This window comes from Anabas testudineus, chromosome 3, assembly GCF_900324465.2.
Source record: "Anabas testudineus chromosome 3, fAnaTes1.2, whole genome shotgun sequence".
NCBI lineage: Eukaryota > Metazoa > Chordata > Actinopteri > Anabantiformes > Anabantidae > Anabas > Anabas testudineus.
In genome coordinates, this window is record NC_046612.1 from 15608604 (window position 1) to 15630832 (window position 22229).

Here is a 22229-nt window from a genome sequence, read left to right on the forward strand (position 1 = left end):
TTTGTTTTAATTTTTACTGATTTATTTTAGCAACTGTTACGTCAAACACTAGTTTAACAAATCCAGGTTTTCATAATTTCAGTCTGTTCAAACATTCAAATCACTGTTTAAGACATAGGAAGAAGATAAAGGAACAGAGGCGAATGATTAAAAGTCAACTAAAGGTTCAAGCTGCCACAGGATGAACCACCAGTCAGAACTAGTACACATCTATGTAAATGTCTGACCAGGCTTCACCTGATTTGTTTTTGCTACACATCCACATTGTCCCTGATACTTCTAGGGTTACATAAATAATGCATTCAATGCATTAGAAGGGATACTGGGAGGAGGATTGTCTCTGGGCTCTTTGGCTACAGGGAGCGTTTAGAAACCTGGGACTAAGATGTCAAATGTCTAGAAGCTGGAAAATAAATCACAAACTGGCCTTTTTAAAATATGAGCACACGGTGCTGCAGAACGTATCGAGACAGTTTTAGTTTAAATAAACTGAGGTTGGTATTTAAATACCTTTCAGTGCAGTGACTGTACTGTAGCTTAAGGCGGTTTCAAATTCAGGGGGAAAGTCAAGAACGTCACGTCCTTTGTGTAGGCACGAGATTAAACAGAGGTAGGAACTTGTACAAAGTAGACGTGATGTGTTATGACAGATTTTAGGTCTGGGCTGTGTCTGAATTCAAGTCATTCGTTACTGTTCAGACACTTGACACTTTACAGTGAGCTACAAATGGACGTTTGGACTTCGTGAGTCACTGTCAGCAGCCAGAACTGCACAAAGTACAAACACAGTTGATTCAAATGTAAATAAGGGAAATTCCAGAAACAGCCGGGATGTGTTGAGCCCAAAATGTAACTAGGGGTCTGGGAACGACAAGTCAACTTAGAAAACATATAAATCCGTTCTCGTCGTCATGTGGAGTACTCAGGACAAAGTGTAGAGCCTGACAGTTAAATTTCAGCTTATTAAAACTTCTGTGACTAGTCACGATGACTAATCTGTTGAAAAGCACCTTTGATTTTCATCGCAAGGTGTTTCCTAATGTTTGCATTGCAGCGTTGCTCCGTTACTGTACATGTCTAAAAAGTTGCTGTTTAAACTTTATTCTAAACTACAAAAAGCATCCTGACTAAACAAATAGTTTAATGCTCGACTACTTCAGAAGCAGAGATTGAGCTCTTGATCTGGTGTCAGATATTCCAGTACGTTTGCCCCTGGCCCTCTCTCATATTAGAGTAATTAGCTGTTTGACATTATTCGATTCTCTGCGAATGCCGTGTCACTGTCTCTTTAAATTTGGCAGCGTTTCCAGAGCTCATGCGTTTCCATGGACCGCATGACGGAGTATCCGGAGGCGGGACATGACTTCGTCCCAGTCCAGGTAGGCGCCCTCCAGGTGACGCAACCTGTCTGGGCTGCTGACGTAGCTCCTCCGTCCGTGCAGCAGACGCCAGTTATCAAACGTCACTAGGTCGCCTGAAATACAACAACAGCAACTGGATCAGGCTCATTTCTGGACATTGTGGATCCGTAAGTGAGACGTAATCTGGGCCCCATGCTGGTTTTTGCACACACACACACACACACACACACACTTCTGCCCTTACATACTCTCACTTGGCACTAATTAATCTGGAATCTGGAAATGGTGTTACACACTTTGGTCAGTGAAAACACATCTTCTCTTTGTACCTTTGTCAGATAAATAATATTTTCGCTTTTAATTAATCTTAGATTAATTGGGGTTTGTCTACTGCTGGTCTTTTAGACCATATTTCTTGAAAGAAGAGAATTCGATGCTTTTTTCACTTGTAAACTCCTGCAGTTTCCCCGTAGACACTTCTCCCGAGACGTCGACGACACAGACAAACAGGTTTGTATAAAGCAGCCTGAACTCTTTAAGCCCCCTCAAGGACATGACATCAGGATGGATGATTTCGAACATGGAGGCTTGAACCATGGCTGTTGCTGTTGAAATGGCGCGTCCCTGCTAATGGCACCATCCTGCTATAATTTAATGTCCTCAATGTCTCGAACAATGACTTTACTTCATCTCTGTCGATTGATGCTGTCGAGTCTTTGCCGAGCGACTGTTTAGAGCGGGTTATGCAGGACTTGAGTAATTCAATTTGTTCTACAGTGACAGGGATGACATTAGCTTTCATGGTATCAGTGCGACCTTGATGACGGTGATGACAATGATGTTATTGTACATCACGCTACCTGTTCGTGTTCTGTAGAAAACCGGTCTGAGTGGATCCTTCTCTCTGACAGCCTCACTGACATGTCTACTGATTTATTTTTATTTTGTCCTTTATATGACTTGCTTTGGCTGTAGGAAATCCACACTGACTGAAAGCATGGGTAAAGAGTCTTACAGATCATTTCTTATACTTCCTGTTATACTGTAAGAGGAGTACACCAACCTGGCTCCATTCTGTAGGTGACTACGTTCTCTGGTCGGTTCATGATATCCACGTAGGCCTTCAGAGCTCTGTAGAAGGGCTGAACCTGATGTAACGGGAGGTCCAACACAGAGTCTCTGGTGGCATTGTTGTAGTTAATCCTCACCAGCCGGCCGTCAGCATCAAGGCTGCTCGGACAGAGTGAAGGACACAATTCAACATCAAACTAACATGAATCATTAAAAAAATATTTATTAAGTGATCAACAAAACATAACTGGCAAAACACTGGCAACCCAAAAGCCTTGTTTTGTCTGAGCAGCATTCAATAATCATCTATTAGATAAAAAATTAAAAACACCTTGATATTTGTGAAACAACCTAAATATTTATTTTTCTAGTACTGAACTAATTGATTAATAGCAGTTTTAGTAATTATATAAAATTTTAAAAAATGGGAATTTTGGGTAAAACAAGCATCTGAAGTTGTCACTTCTTAATTTTTAAGGATTTAAAATGCCTCATTTATTTACTAAATGCATTGGTGACATTTTATATTTTATTTTCAACTTGTCAGTTTTTGAAGCAGCAGAAATGATTCTTATTATGAACGTATTATATGTCCATGATATGTGTGGATTTAATCATTCTGAACAGCAGATGGCAGTGTGTCATTTCAAATGCACAACCCCACACTCACTGGTGAGATGTACCGCTGTATCTTTTTTTAATGCTATGATTTTTGCAGGGACTGAATTTTTGCTTCATCCAGAGAGACGTAATGTGCATGTGTGTATGAGAATATAAAAACAACATGCGATCCCAGAGCCGATCTCCACTTACTCTATGATGCGTTTCTTGGACTGCAGCATGAAGTCGCAGTAATCCGTCCCTGTGTCAGTGAAGTCGACCCGGAGCGTTGCGAGGGTCTGGAAGGCCTCTGGGTCTTCTTTCTGCAGCTGTTCGGCCATGTGGAAGCCGTCCACCGCCTCGCTCTCCCCTCCTTCCACGGCCTGGTTGATGCAGTGAAGAAACTGCACCTACAACAGTCAACACATGCCACACAAATGTGTTTTACAAGTCTGACGACAAAAAAACTAATTCCAGACGTTGAAACAAACTTTTAAAGGCAGCATGTAAATTCTTAAGTGATACCATATCTGTTTAGGGCAATTTAATCTTCCAAACAGACCATATCAGTCAGATTTTACTCACGCCAGGTGCAAAGTGTAATGCAGGGTAGTCTGTATGGGGACTGAGTCTTCCTGAAGTGTAGGCTACATTATTTGCCTGATATTTGTCCTGGACTTGCCATGTGTGCCTGAGGACAAAGATAACATTCATTAATAAACTCCATGTTAATTATTTAACTCCGGTTTAAGAAGATCAGCAGCGACAATTAGTCTGCGTGGAGAAAAGGATGAGATGAACTTTGCAGGGATCCCTGAGGCTAAGCTGGACAGCTTCAACCATCGCCTCTGAAGCAGATAGTTCATTGAGATGCAGCAGGAGTCGAGCACTAATGAGGTGAAGTTTTCTTCCATGTTCTGTTTGCGTGCCTGGTTTGGATGCCCGACTCGTAAAACAGTCTAGTTTGTCTGATGGTAAGCCTTTAACTTTAGTCTGCAGTCTCTTTACTTCTAGCACTATGAGCTCATCCGCTGGCAGTGGAAAAGCTTTACGCTCCAAACCTCTGTTCTGACTGAGTGCACCAGGTAATTCCTCTGGCTTAAAAAAGCTGGAATGTTTTTAGGTTGTTTCCCCCGTCTCTGTCCTCAAGTAATCAACACAGCAATAAGTCAAAGTGAACTCTGTGTGATGAAACGGCCAAGAGACAGTCTATAAGCTTCTCCGAGGAACCAAAATGAATCAAAGCTGCAGATAATTGACCAGTGGATACGTTTTCCCAAACATTAATATTGTAAAGAGAGGAGCTTTCATCTTAAAATATGGCTGCCCCTTTGATTTCCTGGAAAAGGATGTAAATAAAGATCTTTTGTATTAAATTTTTACTAACAACACTCCCCGGGCTCTGCTCCAACTAAAATATGATCAGTGGAAAATTCAACAGCTCAAGGTTTAGTGGGCAGTGAGATTATTAAACAGTGGCTTGGCTGAGGATGACGGGAGCAAAATGGATGACCGTCACGGAGCCTTACCCATAGAATGTCAGCCTGAGATAACCAATCCTCTCGGCGAGTCTGGCCACTTGGCCTTGCTCTGTCGGAGCCCCCCTCAGGTAGACGATGCCAACGCGACGCAGGGCCAAGAGCCAAGCTAGTGCCGCCTTATCGTCGTGGAGGACTTCCTGGTAGTCCGCTGTGGGAATTCGCAGTGTGGAGTCCCAGTAATAACGCTCTGAAATGAGAAAAAGGAAATGTCAATGCATTGTAGTGGAGATTTACATACAGTAATTTCCTTTTGGTTTTTGTTTGCATGACAAGAAATAAGCCTCGCCTGCAATGCCCCAACACAAAGCTTTTCCCAGTCTGCACCCTGCAGCTGCTCTGTTAAATAAACCAGTACTGCACTGCAACTTTATCAGAGGTTCTATACATATTTTCCTCTGCTATAAAAACCCGTGTTGGCTTGAATCTTCTTGCTTTTTTTATTGCACATTCACTCAACGCTACGTCAATAAATAAGGAAATAAATCTTCACAACTGTTTTGTTTAACAAAGGAGTTTGGCAGCTTGTTGCACCTTCTATCAAATTAAGAATTGTTCCTGCATTTTATAGCAGTAAAGAGATTTAGCATTTTTATTATAAAATTCAATTGTAGGTCTATTTCTTCTCCCCTGTTTAGAAGAGCCCATATTATCTATATATGCTGCAGCTTTTCACTGCGTGTGATAGTCTGCACACTTCAAGATGAACAACTCGCTGAGACAAATCAGCATGTATCCTCAGACAGACAGAAGTGGAAAAAAATATCCTCCCACCGCTCTCCACCCAGCTGGCTCGACTACTTTTTCCATCTAGTCTCTCTCCAGTGACTTCCACAGAAACAGCTGCTGAGTACATTTGCGTGAAGAGGAGGAGGAGGAGGAGGAGGTCTAACTGAGGAGGCTGTGTACCTGTCTGACGTGGGTGGCTCTTCCTTGTGTCTCTTTCCAGTAACCACCAACTTCAAAACAACTTTCCAAACGGCTGCATCACGAACGTTACAAGGCTAAAACTTCCAGGCTCATCTGAAGTGTGTCAAACTTTAAAAGAAAACAACGGGACTGCTCGCTATAAAGGTGATAAAGACTGACAGCTGCAACAGTCTTTAACCGGTGTAGTGTTGCTTCAGAGCCTAGTTTGTTTGTTTGTTTTAAAGCGGGTGGAGGGACAAAGCACAGCGAGATGCACATCAGCCAGAAACACTATGATCATCATGACTCCCAGACCTCCCTCCAGGCTGTTGTCACAAACCATCAGTTTCTGGCCGCACAGTTCAAAGGGTCAAGTATCCCCCGCTTGTTAAAACTTGTCAAGTGGGCGGAGGGGAACAAAGGCAGAGAATAACAAAATGGGGCAAAGGTCAAACCTGAATGTTACAATTACTCCTGTGAAACTGGACCTAGATGTCTTGTACGGGCATGGGGGTTTTTCAGCTCTGCGGTTTGGTGTCACCTGTGACGGAGAGGCTACAGAGCGGGTCGCACTGTGCATGTACATCAAGTGTGCAGTCCTGGATGCAGTTCAGCTCCAATCTCATTTTCGAAACTTATCACGCTCACTGCTGTCAACGGAGTTCACGCTGCGGCGGCTGGGTCGAACAAAAGTAGACGAGACATTTGCATGAATATCGGCCTTCTAATCATGTAATCAGCTCCTCGTATGTGCTTGTTTTTAACTACAAAAGCTAATCACAAATCTTGGACGTGAGGGATCGTGAGGAAGTGCTTTGTATTCTCTTGTCAGTTCACACTGGCCACAGATTCAAGAACAAATGAAGGGCTCCGTCACCTGAACCGCGGCTGATAAAAACCCGGTCAGATTCAGAGCAGATGAAACAGAGCTGGACAAATATATTAATTTAAGTACAGTAAGTGATTGGTTCTTTGTTCAAGTACTTAAATACAATATTGAGGCAGAGGAAGACACTGCGCTCTAACTCATAACCATAAAATGCTGCCTATATGTGAATACATTTCAATACACGGGCCCTAAAACCAAAACAATGAGCTGAAAGATGCTATAAAACTCTGTAGAGCTGAGGTGGACTGTGGTGATGGAGATAACGGCCTCTGCATTCACTACAACTTTCACACAAAATCATAAAAAGTCAACTGACTCATTGTTAAAATATGAGATATACTGTTAAGAGCTGCTTCAGGGACCTGATCTGAATACTTGATATGTTACTGCAGAGCTTAGAATAACTTTCTAGAGAGTAGAGCAGACTGGTCTTAGAAAAACTGACTAATGACTGGTGATTAACGCCTTAATCAGTCTGTGTCAATGTTACGGTGAAAATACAGACAAAGGAGGAAAAATGAACTCATAAAAAACTGACTAATGGAGCAAGTGGAGGTAAAGTGAACAGTGTTAGATGACTGGTCTGGATCCTGACATGCTCTCATGCAGGCTTAAGCGTCCTTCAGCACTAAACCTGTGCATGGATGTTCTCATCGAGCTGGACCTTACAGATGTGTAATAGTAAACGCTCGACTCTCACTAGAGGCAAATTCATCATGCTGTTTTCTTCTTTTCTTCTGGGAAGGCCTGTGAATCCACAGCCAATGAGAAATCCTCCTCACTTCCTTGCATAGTTTCCAGTTGTGGCTAACAGAGATACAATGTCAGGTTTAGCATGTGTGTCTTTTAAGTGTTTGTGCACAAGAAAACAAAACAGAAACAGCAAAGGAGCATTAAACCGAGACAGCCTTTAGTCTCTGCTGTGTGCTCATTTGTCTAAAATCACTGCTCTTTTCACAGGAAGGACTGTGCTGCCATGTGCTTGACGGGACACCTCTGACATTCTGACACGATGGTATATGTGCACAATCCCTCCCCTGCTCCCCCCCTCTCAGTCGCGGTCTGCTACAGTGGCTTTTCCAGATGAGGAAACCTGAAGCCGTGGCTCCTGTGGCTGTCAGGCAGCTCATGGCAGTTTGGCTCTCCCTTCACTGTGCTGTTTAAGCTCAGAGGGATGCGTCGTTCTCCTCTGCAGCTGGGAGCGCCTTCAAAGCTCTGCTTGAATCACCGCAGTTATCCGGAGAGCTTTTGTTTTGACTTGGCCAAGTTTTATCACAGAGCTCATATCAGCTCACTTCACTCGGCTGTCTGTGGAATGCAGAGTGGAGGGCGCAGAGCCAGAAAGGAATAAACAGCCTTTTAGAAAGAATAGGCTTTAGAAATGAGATTCAAGCAGTTACTAAAAGCACAGGTAATATTATTACTGGTACCCAAGTAAAAGACCTGAATACTTCATGCACCAATGATTAAAGAACAAGAATAATGAACTTTTACCTTACACATTGTAGATTGTGGATTATTAAATCTAATTTGAAATCAAGTTTAATCACAGCACCCCTGCAAGTACAAGACTCTGCTAAATGAATAATGATCCTGAGACATAGAGTGTCTACAAAAAGGATTTAGACCTCACCATCACAGAGGAAACTGTAATTTATGCCAATCAGACTACACTGCAATCAATCAATGTACACTAAATATCCCAAAATGACAAAGTGAAAACATACTTTAGAAAGGGTTGCACAAAAATTTTAAACTGACAACTCCTACAGACAAAGGTATTTAGACTATTCAGATGCTTTAATCATCCTTGAGCTTCCTTAAAATCCCCCCACCACAGGTGGACTGTTTAAATACACAGTTTAGAAACACATGTACACACTCTACTACAATTCACACTGCCTTCAAGTCATAAATGCGAAGAACTTTCTGTAGACTTTTGTAGTAAAATTGTGCCAAGGCACAGATCTGACTAAGGGTATAAGCCCATTTCTAAATATATGAGTGTTCCCAGGAGCACAGCGGCCTTGACAACTGTGAAATGAAAAAATAAATCTGAACCATCAGGACCGTTGCTAGAGTTGGTTCTCTAGTCAAATTGAGTAAAGTGGCTGTAGCCATAAAGCGTGGCCTTGGTCAGGGAGGTGACCCGGAACCCAACAATCACTAACAGAACGTCAGACGTCCATGAAAGCACACAGCCAAGACAAGACTGAAGTGGCTTTTGAGAGATGTACAAGGAAGACTGGGTTGTTTGGGATTGGATGTTTAAAGGAGAGAGCAGCAACTTCTAATTTACTGTATATCTATATTTAAAAATGGAAAATTACATTTTTTCCTGAACAGCCGAAACTTGCATGACTATAAATATTTCATTTTTTTGTGGGTGCCTCAGCAACATATTCAAGAAAACTTGAAGATGGCAATGTTTTCCCTGTAAATAAAGAGCTGAAAAAAATGGCAGGCATATATTTTAATTGTTTCAGAATAATTCTATTCGACCAATTAATTGAAGTCATTTAAAAATAATAATAATAAAATAACTTTTATATTCCAGTTAAACAGCATTTGTGAAACTCATTTCACACCCACTAATTTGACAAACCCACCTTCATTTATGAAACATACCTGTGTGACAGGAGAGCCACACTCTGCATTCCCAGGATGTTGCAAACAGAGTGAGCAGTGTTTTCTCACTGGAGAGCTGCAGGCCTTCTGCACACTAATCCAAACTGAACTCTTACTCCAACTGCAACTTTAGGTTCCTTAAATTCTTGTGAGCCTTGTGGTAATTTGCCAAATGATGTCCTTTTGCCAACTTATGCTCAGTACTTTCAGTATTACTTAAAACACCAAGCTAAAGGTCTGGCTTGCCAAGGAAATGAAAAATCCAATCGTCATAATCACCTAGCTTTCCATGCAGTCGTGTAAAAATGTAAAAAGCGATGACAAAGACAAGGGATTTAACCCAAATATAGTTGATCCGTGAAAGAATTACAAGGATTATACTGTGAATACAAACTGTAGGTGGTGGAAAATAGTGAAATTGGAACTATATCTGGAAAGAGACACTGACACAAACATGTACTGTAGGAGGTTTGGATGACCACTAGTCTTATCAAGTCCTTTTTTGCTAAAATCATTAGTAGTCCCCTAAGGTAGATTACACAATGTAACATAATGATACTTTTAATAGACTGCGGAGCTATTTTTAACAAATGAAAACATAGTTTGCTTTCCTTTCAGGTGGTTAACACAGCAAATACATACGTACGAGATTACATGTTTAGAGAATCTGCTCTGCCTAAGCTTTAAAAGGGATATGAAGTGATACTCAGGTTTAGAAGAATGCACAAGGTTTTCCGCTGATGGATCTCCAGGGCTATGTTTCCAGGAGCCTTTTTGTCAACTGACGAGTGATGACATAAAAGGCTAAATTCAGACCAGATGGTGGTGGTGGGGAACATCAGCCAGACAGGGAACTGACAAATCAGCTCCTACTTGGCTTAGTTATAGTATCCGTCATCAGGCTTAATGCAAAAAAGACCAAATGAGTCGGTTTATGAGTTTGACGGCCTTGGACTAATCAGTCAAGATGTTTACAATAACTGTCCCAATTCGGATAGAGTACTAATTGATGTATGCTGTACCTATCCAAAACAGGAAATGAGGTCAATTAAAAAAAAGAATTACACTACCACAAGCCACACAGAAAACTACTGCTAAGAGAGTTAAAAAGAAAACCAGTCAAATAACATTGTGATCGGTGTGCTTTGCAAATGACTTGCTAAATTATTGGCCTGGAAAACAGTGGTGTATAATGCTAAAAAGATCTAACACCTTTAAGAACTTAAAGACTGACTAAACTGAAGTGAATAAAAGATTTCTAGCTTGTCATGTATCACCACTACCACAAATAAACTACCTTAAACTACAACATACACGCTGCTGGGAGATATTTTATCGTACAGCTTGATAGAGAGATTCATTAAAATTAGATAAGAGGTGAACATGAAGCTTTTTTTTTTTTACATTTTTGGGTGTGGCTAGTAACACTAGTAAGGTTTTTTGGCAGGACAGTAAGATAATTGTCCTGTCAATCACAGTATAGAAAAGTTACAGAACAACACACAAAATCTGTCCCTTTGCTACACCATTAAAAACTTGAAACTTTCTGTGCGAGTGATGGTTACAGCAGACGTTATTTATTGAAAATATATGGGGACTCTGAAATGACGCAGGGCTGTTCTGACATATTCTGTCTAGAAATAAAGACGCTACAGGATCCTGCTCCTAATCCTAAACTGGAACAGAGCATATGTGTCTAGTCGTCATTGGATAATTTGTTAAGAGTCAGCCATTTTGTGGTGTGTATGAGGAATTACTCATTCTGTTAAAAACAACCCAGATGAAGGCCTTGAACTGAAAACAGCTGGATTAATAAAGTGGACACTCTTCCAATAAGCCAGTACTTTTAGCACAGTCATTTTTCTTTGACTGTATTTTGTAAAAGGATGCGATTTCCTTGACAAGACCTCGCTTGACTAGTTTTTCTCTCCAACTCTGTTGCTGCTCAGTTAATGTCTGCATACATTTACATCGCATCTTCATTAAATTAAGCAGTTATGTATCACACTGTCAAGTGATATTTCTGTCAAAGGTACAAAATGTATTAACCTTTAAAACATGCAATTCAACCACAACACACCTAGAAATAAAATAAACTAAATTCACTGACAAACTCATAAAGAGTTACAAATAAAACTTTCTAAAATAAAAAATTCTTAGTCCAAGTTTACTTTATCTGATGTCACCAGTTATATCATCAGTTATTGAACGTTAAGAGAACAAACTCAAGGACTGAGACAAATTCTTCTGAATCTGAATAATGCAATTTAAGAAGAATAAAGCAAATAAAAATTGCTCAAGCAACACATCATTTTTGTGAAAAACAGAGCTCAAAATGTGCTGTATATAGCACATTAACTGAACAAAAACAATATACAAATACAGTATTTCAAAAATCTAAAATCTTATATATCTAGTATTTGTCAACTCCACATGGTCAAACCACCACCGACTATATTTACAAGATGCTAAGGTACGTGGTGGACGAGTGTGAGAAAAAGCTGTGAGCCATGTGTTGAGCCATATTTTTACTTTTTGAAATGTGCATTTAACCTGTTCCACATCCATTCTTAAATACCAGTTGCATGAAATTAGTTGTGATTCCAACCAAAACTAAATAAACATGACAAGCACAAAATTTGAAGGCCTGAGACGATGACACGGTTCAAATATAAAAAGCATCTGGCAGACGTCGTCCATGAGTAAATCACTGACAGATTTATCGGTGAAAGGAAGAATCACTGCAGATAAGGACGTGAGTGACATAAGCCTTTTGTGTTCCTGGGAGCAATTTAGCATCATCACTGCCCATTAAGTGATATGATAGGTTTGACATAGTCACAGTGGCGAGGAAGAAGCATGTGAACTATATGTACTGGACATTACTGTGAATGAGATGTAAATACTTTTATTGTTGAAGACTGAAGATTCAAAAAGCTCACCACAGAAGGACGCTTTCCTTGCCTTACTATTTGTGAGCAGCTGTTCTCTGCTCACAAATAAGGAAATGGAAAACTCTGACATCCATTATCAGTAAGTAAAAAATGTTATGATGTATAGAATAGACACAGGTGGTATGCAGTGCAATGAATGGTAATGACAAGAAGACAGCAGTAATGCTTATGATAATGTTCAAAAGCTGGATGTAAGGTTGATGTTGACTCAGTTACTCAACTTAATAGTTTCAAACTGTCATGATAAAGATGGAGGTGATGAAGCCTGCCTCTTACACAGTTATCTTCGGTAGTTCAATAAAGATGCCAACTTCTAAAGGCAGAACTACGCTTGTCCATAGATACACATGAAATCTACTTACAGCACACACAGAAGGGGGTTATGGGTAATACATTCAAATCTTCTAAATCTCAAGAATGCTTTGTGCTGCTTATTAGTTACTTGCATCAAATTGGCAGGAGGTAAGAAAACAGAAAGGAAATAAAGATGACAAAAAAAGAAACACAAAGGAAGAAGGAGGACTGGCTGGCAGACCAGGTTCAAAATGTAAACATGTCCTGTCTGTCTTTATTCAAAGAAAGTGTAGTGAACGATGCAGTAATCGTTATCGGATGCTTCCAGATTTGTTCTACTGGTAGCATCATACACTGTGGTTTGTAAATGCAGCTCTGCCCCCAATGGAAACATATTGTACATCTATTGCTCAAGTGAAACAGCAACACGTGAATGTCTCTGTAAACCATTACTTTTGCTTACATGCAGGAAGACTGCCCAAAAAAAGTAGAAACAAAAAAAACAGAAATGAATGACTGTAATGCTTTCTTGTCAATGTCCAGTCATTTTTGAGATACGTCAGTCCAGAACAAAGTGGTGGACTAACAAACTGACGTAAATTAATCATGAAATGAATAAAACCTTGGCATACTGGACCGGGGTGGCCTCAGTCTGTGCCGTTAGTATATTAAATTTTTCCTCAAAGAAAGGCCCAAAGATGAGGCAGTTTCTAACAGTTAAAACCATGTAATACGCTCATGTAGTAATAATAAAATGTTTTAAAAGAAAATAGTAATATATAGTGCCCAAAAAATATTAACTGTATATCAGGAGAGGGGAGATTTTGTGACAAAATGTCTGAAAGAACTGATGTTTCAGAGATTTGTTCGTTCCCAAGGTTGGAAATACTGACAACAGAGAGCTTGTGTTTGGTTAGAACATGCAGATCTTTTCTTTACTCTCACTCTAAATCAGTTTTCCATATGGCAGTAGAGGTAGTAGGGGGGTCTGAATGAGACTCTCACATTTATACAGACGTCAGTCTTTCACGGTGCCCACAGCCATAGACTGTTACACATGCAGACAAACTGTACTGTACGATTTATTATATCTAGAGCAGATGTGCAAGGACAACAAAGTAGGGATACCAATCACATGTGCATCCAATATGCTACAGTAAACATTTGAAAATAAAGACCTGAAGAACTGACTGAACAGGATGCATGAAAATTCCTTTAAAATTTACTAAGAAAACAGGAATTTGTTCACTAATCAACTAGCAGACTGAAACATTTGCCTGCTCCATACAAAACTATTATAAAATAAGCAAGAAGCACACAAAAGAACATGTTCTAATCGATCACTAGATTTGTTGAGTTGTTTAATACACAGAAAACGGTCGTTAAGCAATAAGTAGCCTGTAATAGTGCTGCTTTTGTGTCTCTCCACAGAAACGGTAAAAGCAGAAGAAAAAATACATCACCTCAGACATAAAAATACGAGGTATAGTACAGGCTCAATAATATTCCCAAAGCTCTGATTATCATATTGACCGGACAGTGTCCTGTGTGCGTTATGCTTTCACTGCTGAGAACATTTTAACAGGCACACTTGGGCCTGTAAAATCTTGGTGCACTGCATGATAAAGGAAACAGAAATTCAAACTGTGGACTGCGCTTCAGTGAGTTTACATCACGGAGAAGTAAGGAGCTCAGAATATGAGAAAAATCCTTGGAGGTGAATGCTGCTCAACATCCATCTTTTGAGAAACTAGACCTTTCCAGTATTTTTCGGTGCAAGGAATTTCAGGCTGGCGCTCAGGAGGAAATAATTAAACTCACATCGAGTGTGTGTGCGTGTGTGTGCTCACATCATCCTGCATTGTTTTCTGGTGTGTGAGCTTAGCGGTGTCTTCCAGAAATGCTCCTGGCTTTCGGATGGCTCTAAAAAAATCTACACTAATAAAGAAACTGTGCGTTGCTATGAGGGGGATCTGTGTACTCTTTAACATGAAACGACACACACATACACACATAACCTTAATCAGTCTGCAACAGAGCAAGAGCCACTCAACCCTGTGGGTCCTTCAGGACCGTGCGTGTGTACACAAACCGACTACAGTCCATCCCCCGCTCTACTGAAGTGCCGCTACCTTGTTCCACAGCTGAACTTTCTCTGCTGTCTGGCAGACTGTAAAGTATATTGGGCCATTGTAAATGTGCTGTAAAATGACTTCTCTTTCCAGTCTTCAGAAAAACCTCCTTCCTTAACAATCCCTTTATGTTGGGAAAATGAGAAAAATGTATGGAAAGAAGAATTTAAATCAAGGGCATCTTTATTACCTAGAAAATGTTAACAGAAGAAGTACACTAATTTTTATTTAACACACACACACGCACACACACACCAGACAGCTGTTGCTTAATTACATAATAGCAGCAAACCATTATTTTGCTAACAACCACTCAATTCCCTCCTTTGCCAAATGCTATTTGTGTTTGCAAATGACATTTCAGTTCAAAATGTATTTCGCTCTTAAGTTGCCACTTTTGAACAATTAAAATATTTATTATTTATTTAATATACTTCAATTACTGTAATTTGAATACATCAGTAGCTATAAAACTAATAAATCAGATCCAGATTAGATTAGAAAGACTGTTAATGAAACCTTTGCCAAAAATGTCTTATCTGCACAAAGAGACACAAAATAATACAACAGAAAATCCCAGACTACACTTTTTGCCATTTTACACTCACATCAGGGTGAAATTCATGTTTCAGCTGAGTAACCTTATGTTATTATTATTTTTATTCCTAAAAAATAATATTAGAAAGCAATAGAAAAAAAATAGAAGAACCCAGAGAAAGAGAGAGAGCATTATTAAAACTGATGCAACACAAATACTGATTATAAAATAACTTTAATTCATATTCTACTTCTTAAAAATACAATGTTACTGTATTGATGTTTTTGATTAAGCTGAAATTGATGATTGATGACTATTAATGACTATCACATGTCTACAGTGAAAATACTTAGACAAATGACAGATGTGTGTATCCAATGTGAAATACGAGATTTACTATGTCATGTGGTTACGGTGGGAAAAGGGTCGTCCGTCACAAGAATCATTGGTCTGCTAGTTTGACATTTATGTAAAAGCAGGTAACTGTTAGTTGGCAAAAGGACAGATTGCTATTTTCAGATGCAGCTTTTAAAGTAGTAATTCATGGCAGTGTTTGTTCATCCTGTTAATTCTGATTTATGGCCTCTTTTCACCACTACATTACATCAACAACATAAAAGTAGTAGTTTCAGACCAGTGAATTCCAGTCATCGTGAGCATGTTGTCAGCAGTTTACAGTGATTCTATGTATTTGTCTTTTACCTTATATTTTAGTTGTTTCCATACACGTCACATCACAACACTACTGGCTTTGTGTGTGCAAGCATACACACAATGGCTATATTTGGGAGGAGACTGTAGTTTCCAAGTACATCACAAACAGACAAAAGGGTTCATTACATTAAAAGCTTTGGTACACACTCAGTGACCAGTTTATTAGGTTCAGAGTGTAGTTCATTTAATTTATTTCACATAGGGAATAATACGGTTAGAACATGGAGGATAAAATACTGTAGTTTATCATCATGGTCATCACACTGTAGCTGAATTCTGAGTTGTACTATTCTCTCCGCAAAATTTAAAAGTGATCTGCTTAACAAAGCGTACAGTATATGTCTATCTGGTTGATTACACCTGTTTTTACTGAAGAATAGCACCACTAATGAACACAGCTTGGTGTGGCTGTCCCCTGCTGAGCCTTATGTCATTGCAGCTTGGCTTGGCACTGCATAGCTAAAGTGGACCTAACCGGGTTCATGGAGATCTCTAACAGAGGCAGCTGTCCCCGATACCAATTAAAAGTTACACTGAGATGTAAATGACAAAAATAAAGGCTCCACTCACCATTGAGGAAAAGCTCTTCTTGCATCGCTTGTCTGGCAGCAGGAGAGAAACAGCGTTTCTTCAGCCAGTCTGCATCAAACACGCTGTGGTGCTGGTCGGGCCACACAACGGACACCTGTGGAAAAACCAAATGCACAATGATTCTAGCTGAAAACATTTAGGCTCTTTTTTCCGAATGTTTATTTCTGGATGTGCACAGTTTGTCTTTCAAGTAAAAAGTGAAAACCTTCTTTACAAGCAGACAATGATGTGCTTAAAATATTTATTGGGTATTTCTTTGTTCTATTTTTATAATATATCACTTTGATGTTCATAATGCACTAATCTGACACAGCATGATTATATTTTAACTGTTTCCATTAAGCCATTTGCCCTTTGAAGGTTAAGCTTTGAATCAGTTATTGTCGTTCACAAACAGACAAAGAATTGCTTTATAAATATTACATTTTTTCTTTTAAAATGAAGTTTTCTCATGTTTACCATTTGCTGTATTAATACTCATGGGGGTTATTGGCCAATGCTGCCATATAATCTACACTGGTATTTTTCTATAGCCACAGGCAAACATGAAACCATTGTTGTTGTACTTAAAACAGATTTACAACAATAGCTTATCCAGTAAATCTTTGTACAGGACACCTACTGCATTTGATGTTTATCAACAAAAGCAAATGGCACACTGTAGCTTGGCAGCACTATCATGTCAAAGCAATCTGTTTATAGTCATGTTCCCCTTGAGGGGTCGAATCCTCAGGAGGACGCAGCTCACAAAAGGTAGTTCCCTTGGAGGAATTAAAGTTAAGCCAAGATGAGATCAACTAACCTCACATTTTATCACAAGGCAGTTCCCCCAAACAGTCGGCAAAGTTCAAATCCTATTCTGTAACTGAGACCAGTTCACAGTGCCTAACTAAACACAATTTGTAACATTTAGCACAGAGTTTAACGTAAAGTGATGGAGAGCAGAGAGAGAGTTATTTTCCTAACAGATCTGATCTGCCTCTGTTTACTTTACTGATGAATTGTTTGGGCTGTAAAACATCAGAAAACTATAAAAAATGCACAAGGCGTCAACAAATATATTATTTTGTCTAAGCAACAGTAAAAAATGTAAAGATATCTGATTTATAAGATAAGACAGAGAAAAGCAGTCAATTATCCTATTTGTGAAGCTGAAACCATCAGATTTTGAGCCTTTAACCACTAATCAATGTTTAAAAAATAGCTGAACTCTGTTAATGGTCTAATCTTTGCAGCTCTAATGTGATTTAATTAAATCTGACAGCAGTGAGTTAAACCTGATGTCAGTCTCCTAAAAGTGTTTAGGGAACTTCATGAATTACCTTTAAAGCTTAATAATTACGCAAATAACTGCTTGTGTTCGATTTATTTTAATTTTCTCTTGCTGCAGGTGGAGAAGTGTCCATGAAACCTGACCTGTCACCAGAATTTCACATTTCAAACAGGCGGTAGGGCCTCCTGCTAACAACAAGTGGAATATTTCTATTTTTTTTTATTTTTTTTAACAAATACCAAGACTAACCACACTTTCTAACATCCACTTATTAAAAGGTGAGAATGAAAATAAATGCAACCAATAACTGTGTGGAGGAAGTTGAATTAGGCTGTTTAAATCTAAATGGATGTTTATTACGTTTGTTTTTTTTTTATTAATGTAAAAAAAACATACTGTGCACATAAACCCTGAAAACACAAGTTAAACCTACTTTGTTGTCATTGGTGACCTCCACAACATCGACTCCTGTGTGGATGTCAAGATCGGACATCAACAGTTTTCGGGCTTTAGCCGAGTGCAGTGTACACTGCGGACACTGGCAGTTGTCTCTCAGCCAGGTAAATGGGTACAGGCTGTGGCCTCCATCCTCCCACTCCACCTCCATCAACCTCTCCTCATCCAGAGCCCGGACGTGCCTCACTGAGTGCCGAGCCACAGGGACGGAGGCTGACCCCAGTGTGTGTTGCCTGCGAAGCTGCACTGAAGTCAGACAAGAGGGTAGTGAACCTGGTGTACAACGAGCCCTAAGAGCCTGGCAGGCCATGGCAGAGGTGCTCCTCTGCAGGGCAGGCAGGGCAAAACGTGCAAATGTACTCATCCACATTTCTGAATGGTTCCCTGCAGGCAACTATGTTTCCCGATCAGAAAGGGTCACCACCTCTGTAGTTAATTAGACAGAGAGAGAGAGACACAGAGAAGCAATCAAGTGAAAAGAACTTCAAACCAGTTGATGTGCTTAAAAGCTACAGGTAGGTATTTCTCACATTTTTAAGTTACCAACATGAGCTTTTCAAACAACTGCTAACACATACACTGTCTGAAATGTAACTGTGTTTAGGAGCAATTGTTAGAAAGATCTACAGCAGTGTTAAAAACATTGATAACTATTTTTTTGTAAGTTAAATTTTAATTCATATCTATTTAATAGCCTATTTAAGAAGCACAATCCTGGTGCAACACTTGTTTTTGAACTGTGCCAAGCTCATTGGCTACAGTTCAAAATGTTAGCTTACTATGGGGCTTTGGGAATTGTGACTGTTTGCTTTTGTGCCAACCAGAGGTATTTCCAAAGATAGCTTGGTCTGCTGAATGTGTATTCTCAAGATCTGGACAGAGCTGCAGTGTAAAAACAGCCATATCATTAAACTGTGGACACTGGCAAAGTGGCTCTGATCCAAAATCTTCCACTCAGGTTCATTTTTGCAGGTTTCTCTGTGCCTGTTAAGAGGCACAGTTGTTTTGTCCAACATTTTCATGATTTAGGGAAAATGCTGGAACAAAATCCAGCAACTCTTTTGCTAAAAATGCTAAATATTCTAAACAGCCCAGAGAGAACTGCACAAGACATGATACAGCACCTTTTTCTAATAAATGACCTGTCACAACAACTCCTGTGCAATAAAGTCAGTGCCGCTTTCAAGAAATAATGATAATGTGGAGGAATCTGTTGTAAGAGAGATTATTTGTGCTGTTATTGTGCTGAAAGTAATGTAATGACTTTTTGTTTCTTGTGACAAATGTGGAGCTTCAGGTACTAGGAAACTAGTTACATATGTTTACGTACTGCCCATGCTTTAGAAACTGCTGTGGAAAACTGCAAAACTATGACCTGCACTAATGTATAGTATATTTTAGAGTGTTGCACATTGTATTTTCATGATGTACTATCAATAAGCATTAATAAGCATTCAAATGAATGATTTATAATATATATATATATGTTTGCACAGAATAATGAAATGAACATAACATGTCATCAGGGTTTAAAGAAACATGCTAGATTCTCAGACAACAACCTACAATCACCTGTTTTTGTTTCCGTCTCTGTGATTCTGCCAGCTGCACATTTGCCCCTTAACATATGAACATCACAGGTTGCCAGACATGCAACACCCTACATGCCGTGTTGGCCAATTTTCTTCTGAGCAGTTAGGCCTAAGGTATTGAGCTTCAGCTAAGGTTAGCCAAATTTAACTCATCACAGCTACTAGTCGAGACGGTTATTTGAATTCATTAAAAGGTTCAAGGACTGCATTCACACTCTGTGGTCCGTGTGCAGCTGGTTTTTTTAGGGCAGCAAATATTTGACACACAGCCAGTGAAGTGATCCTGACTAACCCTGGCTGGAACCATCAGGCTAATGTTAAATGCCATCATTCACACTAGCTTATAGCCAGCCCGCATCAAGCCAACACTGACAGAATATTATAACATCCACATGAGACGGTTCGTATGGCTGGCTATGGATCAGGTGGTAAAGCAGTCGTCCGTGAACTAATTACTGCTCCTTTAAACTGCATTGTTCTTATCTACCTCATTAACCTCGGGTTTCACTGCTCAAAGCGTGTTCTTCTACTGCCCTGGAAACAATACTGAGATTCAGATTTTGTCCCGATTTTTAGTTTCTATTTGGTCTGAAATGAGAAACAGGGGAGAGAGAGTTATCCTTGACACATAAGGGAGATACAGAGGAGATGGGTCCTTTCTTCTTTGTTGAAGAAGAAGCAATTTGAGCAATTTTCTTCTCCAAAGTAAAAATGCTTGAATGACACTGAACATTATAATCCTCATGAACAGACTGAATTATTGCCGGGCTGTTGTATTTCTACTACATTAGTTGAATCCACTTGTACTGTGTAGACAGACTCACACTTTGTTCCATAGCAGCTCTAGTATTAAGAGATAAATCTCACGGTTGACTCCTGTCTCACCTGCGTAAAGATCATCTACAGGATATTTAACAGAAACGCCAACATTTTAGACGAGGCTGAAATCAGACCAACTCCAAAGCAGTAAAACTACTCTCTAGATAAACTCAACTTAATAAAGTGATCCAGTATCTAACTTCTTGTGAGTTGACCTCTGAACTTAAACACTGTTGTTCCTGTAAATTTGGCACATTGTGCCAGACAGAGCCTGTCAAACATGTCAACACTGAAGGTAAACAGTCTCATATTAAAGCTGGGACATGAGCACAGCTGGTGGGTTTGTGCCTGGTTAGCACACAACATAACATAATGTCCATTTAATGCAGCTGTGGACAAATTAGAGGAAACAGAGCGTGTGAAACACATAATGACCCATCTCCTTACCTCGTTTAAAGTTACTTCACTTCAGTTTTAAACAGTTTATCTGTAAAACACGTGTTCAGACGGAGCTAAACCGGTTGTTAGCTAACTAGCTTGTTCACAAACCCACCCCCGGCTAACACCGGTCAACATCCCAGCTGCAGCTTCAAAGCTGACACAGCAAAGTTCATCTGTCAGCCGCGTGAAAACAAAAAGTAAGAGAGGTTAGCTACCTGTGGTCGTCTGACGACGGCTCCTCTTCACTACGAGCGTCGCCTCCGTCAACACGGACGCCGGCTGTCAGAGGCAGGAAGTAGGTGAAAGGTCAAGCGGGCGGCTGGATGACATCAGCGCTGCAGAAACAACAGCGAGGTAGAGGTGGTCACCATTAGATCCTTTCAAGTGAAGTGATGGTGGGAAAACTGCACAGCCTGTGCAAAGATAGGGTTTCTAAAGATGTTGAGTTTTTAGTATCCTGTCTTATTAGAAACCTTATAGTTTAAACATGATTTGCACAGAAGGGGGGCTCCGGATGTTACCCCAAAATCTCCCAAGCAAAACCTGCTTCACTGTTTCTATGGACCTGGCTCTTGCTTTACAGACATACATAAAAAAATTGCGAACCTATCCTTTATTGGTGCAGCGGTTGCTTGTGCATAAAAGTGCCAACCATCAGGCTCTGCAAAAGACACTGTGTAAAGTTCAGATGTTCAGCAGGTATACATTTATTATTTCCACCATCCTGGTTTAGCACGCTGTAAAGCTGAAACATTTAATGGCAGGTACCAGCTCTGCAGGTACTGTGTGCATCAGCTTTCATTGCAATTCATCAATAGACCCGATTTACCATAAAACTTTACGAAAACACCTGTAAAAAACACATGATATTTTAACAACAATAAGGTTGTGGACTACAGTCTACATCCAAATGATCCCTTCTAACATTAGAATGAATTTTAAAGGCCTCACTTTGCAAATGTGAGCACAGGATCACACATGGTCATCCAAATTGTAGTATAACAGGCTTGAGCGTCAAAGGCTAAGTCATAATTACCACTCAGTCACCTTTGCTACTGCCATCAGTGCACACATGTTAATTAACCACAGCTACTGTAACTGAAATGCTGTACTGCAGAGGGACTTTGTAGTGTTGGTTCAAGCATATGCTCGACTTTCACAGATTGCACTGATATACAGTGATCTGCTCAGAGCATGAACGTGAAAGAATGAAGTTTAATGAAGTTTAATCTTCTTCTTATAAAATAAAAGTCTGTAATACAGTATATAGACCTACGTTGTTGCCTCTGTACCAGGGTGGCTTGGTTCACAATCTTTAAAGCGTCAACGCCTTTATCTACACCTACAGTAGTGAACCTTTCTGGGTGAAAAGGTGAAAAGGTTTATCTAAATAAACCAAAAGTTAACCTGAATTCAAGGGTGTGTCATT

The 22229-nt window shown here is 39.8% G+C and overlaps 1 protein-coding gene across 3 annotated transcripts; it reads right to left on the bottom strand.

The window, feature by feature from the left end:
- Positions 1-19: 19 nt before the first annotated feature.
- Positions 20-21106, bottom strand: bbox1 (butyrobetaine (gamma), 2-oxoglutarate dioxygenase (gamma-butyrobetaine hydroxylase) 1). Of its 3 annotated transcripts, none has more exons than XM_026378160.1 (8): positions 21016-21106; positions 17926-18374; positions 16199-16313; positions 4562-4760; positions 3618-3723; positions 3246-3442; positions 2425-2591; positions 20-1474 (listed from the first exon to the last, which is right to left on the bottom strand). In XM_026378160.1, the coding sequence occupies exons 2-8, from the start codon at positions 18316-18318 to the stop codon at positions 1314-1316; spliced, it is 1338 nt and encodes a 445-aa protein (XP_026233945.1). In that variant the 5' UTR covers positions 18319-18374; positions 21016-21106; the 3' UTR covers positions 20-1313. The 3 variants fall into 3 exon arrangements, with proteins under 3 accessions (XP_026233945.1, XP_026233947.1, XP_026233946.1); XM_026378162.1 differs by lacking the exon at positions 21016-21106 and adding an exon at positions 20807-20957; XM_026378161.1 differs by lacking the exon at positions 21016-21106 and adding an exon at positions 20028-20753.
- Positions 21107-22229: the final 1123 nt, after the last annotated feature.